This window comes from Natator depressus, chromosome 7 (genome assembly GCF_965152275.1).
Source record: "Natator depressus isolate rNatDep1 chromosome 7, rNatDep2.hap1, whole genome shotgun sequence".
Classification (NCBI taxonomy): domain Eukaryota; kingdom Metazoa; phylum Chordata; order Testudines; family Cheloniidae; genus Natator; species Natator depressus.
This window is the reverse complement of record NC_134240.1, coordinates 49377101-49386870: the sequence shown is the minus strand read 5'-3', so window position 1 is coordinate 49386870 and position 9770 is coordinate 49377101. Positions and strand designations below refer to the sequence as shown.

The following is a 9770-nucleotide window of genomic DNA, read 5'->3' as shown; positions in this document are numbered from 1 at the left end:
TGAATAGGGTGACCAGACAGCAAGTGCGAAAAATCGGGACGGGGGTGGGAGGTAATAGGTGCCTATATAATACAAAGCCCCAAATATCGGGACTGTCCCTATAAAATCGGGACATCTGGTCACCCTATGGCCGAAGTATCTTACCTGGGCCACCTGATGGGGAGCAGCTGCCTAAAGCCAGAACCAGCCAAGGTGGAGGCGATCAGAGATTGGCCCGCTCCCCAAACCAAAAAGCAGGTCCAGGCCTTTATTGGGATGGCGGGGTATTATCGAAGATCTGTGCCACACTTTAGCTCCATAGCCACTCCGATACCTGAGCTATGCAAGAAGGGAAAGCCAGAAGGCTCTCTGTGCGCTGAAGGAGGCTCTGGTCAGTGGCCCAGTTCTGGTAAACTCAGACTTTGACAAGCCCTTTATGGTGTTCACCGACGCCTCAGACATGGGGCTGGGTGTGGTGTTAATGCAGGTTGATGAAAAGGGGGAGAGACATCCCATCATGTACTTGAGCAAGAAGTTATCATCTCTGGAGCAAAACTACATGGTCATAGAGAAGGAATGCGTGGTTATGGTATGGGCCCTTAAGAAACTACAGCCATACCCATTTGGGCGACACTTCACTGTGTTCACTGATCACTCTTCCCTGACCTGGCTACACCAGATGAAAGGGGGCAATGCCAAGCTCCTGAGGTGGAGCCTGCTCCTCCGGAATTATGGTATGGAGGTGGTCCATGTGAAGGGGAGTGCCAACGTGATAGCTGATGCATTGCCCCAGAGAGGGGGGCCTGAACTTCCCCAGGTAACTGGTTAGAGTGACCCTGCTCAGTTCACTCATGAAGGGGGGAGAGATGTGACCAAGTACGGAGTATTAACCTGATAATGTTGCATGGGAGTTTTACTAGTTTACTGTCTTCTGCTAACAAGGGGCGTGCCTCTGTTTCCCTGGGGTACTGCATGTATATTAGATGGTGATGGGAAATAAGGGTGTGACTTCACTGAAGGATGATACTTGACGGCCAGCACGTAAACGATTGCGGCTGCCCTTCGTAACCTGAGCCCAGGAGGGAGTTGGGGCCAGGTGACACCTTCTTCCCTGGAAACTGGACAAAGGCTGGATGAGGGGCCGGGGGTGTGGCTGGCTGAGGCAGCAGGAAGGGGTTTCAGTTTTGTAGCTGGCTGGGGAGATGAGTGGAGGCCCAGAACTTGGGTCTGGGCTCCCCATCCCTTAAGAGGGACCTGACTGAAGGGTCCTATTTTCTGTACCCACAAGCTCTGTTTTAGACTATGTTCCTGTCATCTAATAAACCTTTTGTTTTACTGGCTGGCTGAGAGTCATGGTGAATTGCAGGAAGTGGGAGGAGGGTGCAGGGCCCTGACACCTCCACACTCCGTGACAAGGGGGGATAGGGCAAAATGGGCAGTGTGCTCTGGGGGTAAGGGGGATCCGGGGAGTATAGGGCACGATGGACACTGTGTTCCAGGGGGGAGGGGAAGCAGGGGGTATAGTGTACGATGGGTAGTGTGTTTTGGGGGAGAGTGGGAGCCGGGGGTATAGGGTACGATGGGCAGTGTGTTCCAGGGAGAAGGAGTAACTGGGCGGTATAGAGCAGGACAGGCTGTGTGTTCTGGGGGACAGGGCGGAGCTGGGGGGTATAGGGGAAGATGGGCAGTGTGTTCCTGGGGGAGGGGGAGTAGGGGGTGTAGGGCATGATGGGCAGTGTATTCCAGGGGCTAAGGGGTATCCAGGGAGTATTGGGCATGATGGGTAGTGTATTCCGGGGCGAAGGGGGAATAGGACATGATAGTCAGTGTTTTCCGGGGGGCAGGGGGAGCCGGGGGTATAGGACAGTATGAACAGTGTGTTCCAGGTGGGAGGGGGAGCAGGGGGGTATTGGGCACGAAGGGCAGTGTGTTCTGGGGGGGGGGGCGAGTGTGGGGAGCTGTTGGGGATAGGGCATGATGGGTAGCATGTTGTGTGGGGGAGGGGGAGCAGGTAGTATAGGGTACAATGGGGTATAGGGCATGATAGTCACTTTGTTCTAGGGTTGATGGGGGAGTAGGGGGTATAGGGCATGATGGGCAGTGTGTTCAGAGGGGTAGCGGGGTGCAGGAAGTATAGGGCATTATGGGTAGTGTGTTCCAGGGGGTAAAGGGGAGTTGGAGGGTATAGGGCATGATGGGCAGTGTGTTCCTTTGGGGACGGGAAGCAAGGGGTATAGGGCACAATGGGCAGTGTGTTCCAGAGGGTAAGGGGACCCAGGGGGTATAGGGCACAATGGGCAGTGTGTTTGGTGGTGGGTTAGCCAGGAGGCATAGTGCACGATAGGCAATGTGTTCCAGGGTGGAGGGGTAACTGGGGGGTATAGAGCAGGACAGGCTGTGTGTTCTGGGGAGCAGGACGGAGCTGGGGGTATAGGGGAAGATGGGCAGTGTGTTCCTTGGGGGGAAGGGGAGCCGGGGGTATAGGGCATGATGGGCAGTGTGTTCCAGGGGTAAGGGGTATCCGGGAAGTATAGGGCATGATGGGCAGTGTTTTCCAGGGGGCAGGGTGCCTGGGGTGTATAGGGCACGATGGGCAGTGTGTTCCAGGGGAGTGGGAGGAGCCAGGGGGGATAAGGGACGATGGGTATTGTGTTCCGGGGAGGTGGGGGAAAGGGCACGATGGGCAGTGTGTTGCAGGGGGAAGGTGGGAGCCGGGGGGGGATAGGGCATGATGGTCACTTTGTTCTAGGGTGGATGGGGAGGGGGAGCTGGGAGCATAGGGTACTATGGGCATTGTGTTCTGGGGGGACATCTGGGACTTATAGAGTACGATGGGCAGTGTTTTCCGTGGTGGAGGGGGAGCTGGTGGGTATAAGGAATGATGGGCAGTGACCATGGGGGCACTCTCTGGGAACCTCCCCACCAATGGATGCACCTGTTCGGTGCCCATGGAGCTCAGATCTGGTGCACATGCCCATCTTGGGCTGCCCATGGTGTAGACCCCATGATTTCTGTCGCTCAGCATGGGTAGCCCCAGTGGGTTTCCCCTCTGCAAGGCTGGCAGGCAGCATCTAGCGAGGAAGCCAGCTCCATGCCTGTTGTCCCGTAAGCAGCGTTTATAGAGGGGCTTTCCCATACCCATGTCTTTCTTGCCCTGTGCCCACCCAGCTTGCCCGCTCAGAAGCAGTGCCGGTGGACTACGAAGGGTCCTTTCTCATTGTAGGCCAGGCGGCTGATCCAGACGTTCTGGAAGGCGTTGAGTGACGCCATGATAGAGCCGCCCAGCCATGCTGAATAGCTGCGGTGGGGGGAAGCCAGGATGCCCACTTGCCCCTTGCCCAGCGTCTCCATCCTGAGCAGCTCCTTCTTGATCCTCTCGGAGAAGCCGCGGAGCATGGTGGTTCCCCCAGCCAGCAGCATGTTGGCCAGCAGCTCTGCCTGGCGCTCCGGCTTGCACTTCCTGATGCTGTTCATGGCATGGATGTGAATGCCTACCTCAGGGAAGCCCAAGACGGAGGGGGTAAAAAGCGCCTCAGGGCAGCGGAAGCGCTCACTGCCGATGGAGATGACCTGCTTGTCGGGAAGGGTGAAGTCCATGAGGTATTTCTTTTCGTCCCCATTCAGTTCAGCCTGGAAGTCCTCAGGGATGTAGCAGCACTGCTCCTTGATCTTGCACACCAGCTCCAGCTCCTCCTCCTGGAAGGGGTTCCCGCACTCCCCCATCAGCTTGGCTAGGTAATGCGTCAGCCTGCTGCCTGCTACGTCCAGACGGTAGGTGGCATGGGGCAGGATGTAGCCGTCGTGGACAGGGGCAGTGTATGAGGTCCCGTAGCCAGAGCCAATCACTAGCCCATTGGTGCGCCCGTAGGAATACACCGAGAGCAGGGACTGGTAGGCCACAAGCATCGCCGGCACCTCAAAGCTCTCGAACAGCAACTCAGCCATCTTCTCCCGGTTGGTGGTTGGGGAGAGGGGGGCATCTGTGACCAGCACGGCCAGCTCTTCGGGGCACACACTGAGCTCTGTGTAGAAGATGTGGTGCCATAGCATCTCCAGGGCGTCCCAGTCAGTCACCACACCATGGGTCATCACCATGTTCGTGATCACCTCCGAGCTCCTGCGTGGGATGCTTTCCCCGATATAATAAAGGGGGCTGTTCTTGGTCCTGATCTTGGGAACCCCTACGCAGCTCGGAAGGACGGACCGTGGTTTCTCATCCCCAGCCAGCCCACTCTTGGTGTAGCCGGTGCCAGTATCTATTACCACAGCACAGTAGTCCTTGTATTTCTCTGAGGTGAGGTCCCTGGCGCTAGACCCATGGCTGGCAGAACCGTGACTCTTAGGCTTCTTCCGCTGGCTCATTTCAGCAGGGCTAGCCACACGTTCTTCCTCTGAATCCTACCTGCAGTCCCAAGAGCCAGCCCCAGGCGCCAGGTGAGAGAAGAACCCAGGAAAAAGCTAGGGAGGGCTGTGTTGCCATAGCAACATCCTGCATCATGGGCGGAGAGCAATGACATCATAGTGCCAGGGAGAAGGGGGAGCCACTCACAGGGGCTCTTGGGAAGGTGCTGAGGGTAAGAGTCTGCTCAGGTTGAGGCCAACGTGGATTCTGCTGTCGAATTCTGTGGGATATAGGTCCTGGCCTACACAGAGACACGTGACTTGTCAGGGAGAGCAGCTGAGCAATCATTGCACATCGGAGACGCACACAGTACGCTGTAGCCCATGGGGATTCCTCTGACCCAGGGCACTGCATTGCTGCCGGTGCATGGCAATTTGTCCCTGAGTCTGTCTGTGTGTCTATCTGCCCACTGCCATATATGTCTGCCCACCCATTGCCCTACATGTCCCTCTATCTGTCTGTCTGTTCAGTGCCCATCACCACGTTATTTAGCCGTTAAGGCTTGAACAGAGATTGGCCCTGGTTTGAGGTACGTTTACTGAGAATATTCTTGTATTTGCTCATAGCTAACATGAAGATCTAAGAAAATAATTTGCTACCAATTCCCCGATCTAGTCAGGAAAGATCTGCTGGAATTTTGTACCCCAGGGCATGCCTGTTTGGCAAGCGAGCTGTGCTGTGCTTGGGCAGAGAAGCAGTGACTGTCCACAGCTAGCTGCACCTTTGGCTCCTGCTGTCTGTCCAAGTACATCCCCTCTCAAAGCTGGAGCCCTCACTCCCCGATTCCTCCCCTCTCAGACCAGGTCCAGGAACACAGACCCCTGTGCACCAACCACGGCCTCAGCAGGCCTGGCTGGAGCAGGCTGCTCTGGCAAAATTTCCCTCACCTACCCAAAGCAGCCTTTTTAGCCACAGTATGAGACAAGCTCACCGGTAGGACACAGTGCACAAAAAAGCAAAATAGGATCATAAAGCAACACAAAGCTGCTAGATTGTCTGTCTTCCCTGCAGCTTCCCAACATGGCTTCTTCAGCCACTGGAGCAATTCCCAGCTAGAGGGCTGATCCCAGCCTGGGGGAGGTGAGGCCTCAAAGAAATTGACCCCTGCATGTCTTTTGGCGAATGGTACTGTCTCCCTTCTATTGGTATTAACCCCTTGTAACCACAGAGCCAATAACAGAATAACCATCAAACATATGCTGGTGTAATACAGACCTCTCCCCCGGCCATCTCAGAAACCATGGGGAATGGGTGCTGGTCTCTGATTGGTTGAGTGTGCTGCTGCTTCTGGGGTATGGGCATTGCACCAGGGTTTCTCTGAGCGATCATGTGTGTGTGACTGTGAAATTCACTTTTTACCAATGCCCAGGCAGTGCAGCTTGATTCTCATGCGTGTATATGGGGAGCAGACGGGGTGGGAGTGAATCCACTTCTCCCATGTGTAGCTGAAGCTGGGAAATGCAAGCCTGGGGCATGCAGCTCAGACCCAGCTGCAGGGGGTTTTACAGTACAATACAAGGCAGGGAGGGAGAGTGTCTAGTGGTTAGAGAGGCAGGGTACCAGCCACGAAGCAGATGACTTCTCTTGGTGCCCTACTTTCCCTGTCTATAAGCCAGGGATAGTGCTGTGTGCCCACTTTGTGGGGGTGCTGTGCCAGGCTGATGCAGGAAGCTTTTGTAGCATGCCGTGAGGGCTGCAGGTGTATGGTGCTGGCATGCATTACTCTCTGCTCCTCCAGAGCCCCCCTGCCATGTGGCATCAGTGACCCAACTGGAAAGCCTTCACTCAAACTGCTTCCCATTCAGCAGTGATCAGAGACCATGGCAGAGCTGCTCGGAGGCCTGGCCCCACATGCTGGCCATGCCCAGCAGCTCACCATCTAGGATCAAAGCCAGGCACTGAGATCTTTTGGCCCAGTGACGTCACTTAGCTGGACTCAACCAGAAGCAATGCAGCCATGCCCGTGAGAGCTGCAATGAACGAGGGAGGTGCCCTGGCAGGCCAGGTCAGTCTTCATGTCAGAGCCACCCCAGCTGCTTCTCCTTTGGGCAGTGAGCTGGAGGCAGACTGGGAATGAACTTGCTAGTGTGTGTGTGTGCGTGCGTGCATGTACATACGTGCGTGAACCACTGTTCTCAGCTGCATGCACCAGAGGAGTCAGCCGCAAAGTTTGCATCTAGATCAGGGTTCAGATTCCAACGCACACTAAAGTGCAGGGTGTTTGGATTGCCCCAGTCCTGAATCTGCAGCCGGGCCCTGATCTCTAAGGCCACCTGCTATGGGATTCTGAGGCCATCTGGGCACAAAGCTAGGGGTTTACTGTACATGTATTGCCCCCCATTTATTAGGCTCCTGGCAGAAGAGCTGTTCTGGGGGGAATGTGTCCTGCTCTCTGCATCTGGCTGCTGGGATGGGGGTGTGGGAGCTGGGTGGGAATGACCATCAGCAACAAAGGGGGCTCCCCTAAGGACCAGGGGGCAGGAGGTGCCTGGGACGGGGCATGAGACAATAAAACCAGATTATTCTTGGTCCCCAGGCGATGTGTGCAGGCTAGCCACTCCTGAACAGAGCCCATCCAGATCACACATGTGGTCAGTGTCTGACCAGCAGAGAAAGCTCCACCCAGGAGCCCTAGGCAGGAGTTGGGGGCTGAAGTCCAGCCCCCCAGCTGATCTCTGCTAGCGAGAGAGCTCCCAGGAAGAGCGTAGCCCTCTGGTAGCTGTGCTCTCAGCGATAGGGCCTTAGGGATCAAAGACAACTGGGCTGCTCCCAGAAGTGAATCAGAAGCCAGGGCCAATGTGGGAGGACAGGCGCTATCCACCTCATGCTCTACCCCAGTTGCAGCTTCCCCAAGTGCCCCAGGGACAGTCCCAGGCTGAGCATGCTGCAGCAAGCCAACCTGGAGTCACTGCTACATGTCAGAGTGTGGCTGTTCCCACAGAGCTGTGTGCATTTCCAACTGGGGGTCCAGAGCCGCATGGAGCGTCCCCTCCATGCCCTCTCACAACGTGATCATCATGGGTGTTTGCACTGGAGGCACTGGTGCCCTCAAGACACTGAGCCAGGGTGTATCACTGGGGTAGGACATGGCTATTGCTCTGTCCCTAGGTCGGTGTTGCCAGCGTGAATCAGATGACAGAAGTGCCCTCACCCACCTGTTATGCACACAGGCACCCGCACATTGGGGCCTGAGCGTCAGCTTCCATCACTACCTGGCTCTCCAGAGAGGCGAGAGGAGAGTGTGTGGTTTGAAGCCCGAGTGCTGGGTCTCAGACACTATGCCCAGTTCTACTGGAGTCACGTCCCAGCAACTCCACAGAGCCTTGGCTCTGCCATGGGGGCCATGGTCCTTCCAGCCCAATGCCCCATGTCCAACAGTGTCCTGTGTGCCAGATGCTTTGGAGGAAGGTGTAAGGACCTGCAGCAGGCAGGTTTCTTCCTCCCCCTGACAGCTAGAAGCACAAGGAGTTGGATCCCTACCAGGGGGCCAGATCCTTGGCTGGTTTCAATGAGCAAAGAGACAATCTCCACTGAAGTGACTGAAGCAACATCGATTTTTGGCAGCAGAGACCCTGGCTTGTGGGTATTTTAACCTTCTCTCCAAGTCCTTCCTAAGCACTAGCACTGTACAAGGAGCCCTTGATCTACCCCCACCAACAAATAGAAGGGATAGACCTTGTCAGGGTATACCCCCCAAATCTGAACTCTGGGGTACAGATGTGGGGACCCGCATGAAAGACCCCCTAAGCTTATCTCCTACCATCTTAGGTTAAAACTCTTCCAAGGCACAGTCTTCTGCCTTGGGACAGATATTGCTGCCACCACCAAGTGATTTTCACAAATATTCAGGGAAGGGTCACTTGGAATCCTTATATCCCTTGGAATCCCAAGCCACCCAAATATCCCTCCAAGCCTCTTCACCCCCTTTCCTGGGGAGGCTTGAGAATAAAATACCAACTAGTTGCCTTAGCAATATGAACACAGACCAACCCCTTGTCTAAGAACTTTGGAATCAAAGAATTATTTTAAAAAAGGTAAATTTTATTAAAAAAGAAAGAAACATCTGAAAACTCAGTCTTTAAGGATTAAACACCAAAAATAACTTTTTGGGGTTCAGCTTAAAGGTTACAAGCAAAACAAAAAGAAAAGGAGTACTTGTGGCACCTTAGAGACTAACCAATTTATTTGAGCATAAGCTTTCGTGAGCTACAGCTCACTCCTTTTCTTTTTGCGAATACAGACTAACACGGCTGCTACTCTGAAACCTGTCATTAAGCAAAACAAAAGCACCTGGGGTTAGCACAGAGGAATCCACAAACCAAAACAACCAAAAAGGTTCCTAATCTGGGTATCTGGCTGGTGAATCTTGCCCATATGCTCAGGGTTCAGATGATCGCCATATTTGGGGTTGGGAAGGAATTTTCCTCCAGGGCAGATTGGAAGAAGCCCTGGAGGTTTTTCGCCTTCCTCTGTAGCATGGGGCACAGGTCACTTGCTGGAGGATTCTCTGCTCCTTGAAGTCTTTAAACCATGATTTGAGGACTTCAGTAAGCTCAGAAATAGGTGAGAGGTTTATCGCTGGAGTGGGTGGGTTAGATTCTGTGGCCTGCATTGTGCAGGAGGTCAGACTAGATGATCATAATGGTCCCTTCTGACCTTAATATCTATGTATCTAATCACATCTGTCTTTTCCTGTGCTACTTACATATCTGGGGTTCCAAATGAGGAGTTTCTAAGTATGATGCAGATGATTTCTCAGACCTGTCTTAAAGCTTACAGCTTGTTGCTGCCTTTCCCTCTCTCCAGCCTGAGAGACAAAGAAAACTGCCCCCATATCTAGCAGTTTTTCCAGTTTGAAAGGGTACAGCCTCCCTATTGGTTCCCCTGGTCAGGTGCCAACTCAGGTTAAGCTTCTCTTAACCCTTTACAGTTAAGGCAATTAGGATACAGCTGCTAAGGAGGATTCTATAGTTACTGACTGGCTGGGTGTCCATAAAAGGGAGCTACCCCCCCCCCATTTATCACAGACCTCAACACCCAACCAACTTTAAGCCTGTGGGCATAGCCAGCAAGGAGCTCACTACTGACACCTGTTGGTGAATAGAAAGAAGAGTGGCCTTGAGCTCCAGGCAGATGGGGGCCTGTAGGGCAGAGGGCTCTCTGCTGGCATCTGTTGGTTAGCAAGGAGAACTGACTGGATGGGCCAGGCCTTATCTGCATTTCAGTGATGTGCCTGTTTTAGGCATTTTGGTTACAATGCAGTTAAGGCTTGTGTTTGGGAGCAATAAAATGCTATTGACCCTGTTAAGAAATGGAAGGGCAAGAGAACTGCACCAAAAGTGCTTGGGAGTAGGGATTACCCTGACCAAGGCTGCAGTCAGACACAGTT

The 9770-nt window shown here is 54.0% G+C and overlaps 1 protein-coding gene across 1 annotated transcript; it reads right to left on the bottom strand.

The window, feature by feature from the left end:
* Positions 1-3156: 3156 nt before the first annotated feature.
* LOC141991541 (actin, cytoplasmic-like) lies at positions 3157-4341 on the bottom strand. The gene has a single exon (XM_074959871.1). The coding sequence runs from the start codon at positions 4339-4341 to the stop codon at positions 3157-3159; it is 1185 nt and encodes a 394-aa protein (XP_074815972.1).
* Positions 4342-9770: the final 5429 nt, after the last annotated feature.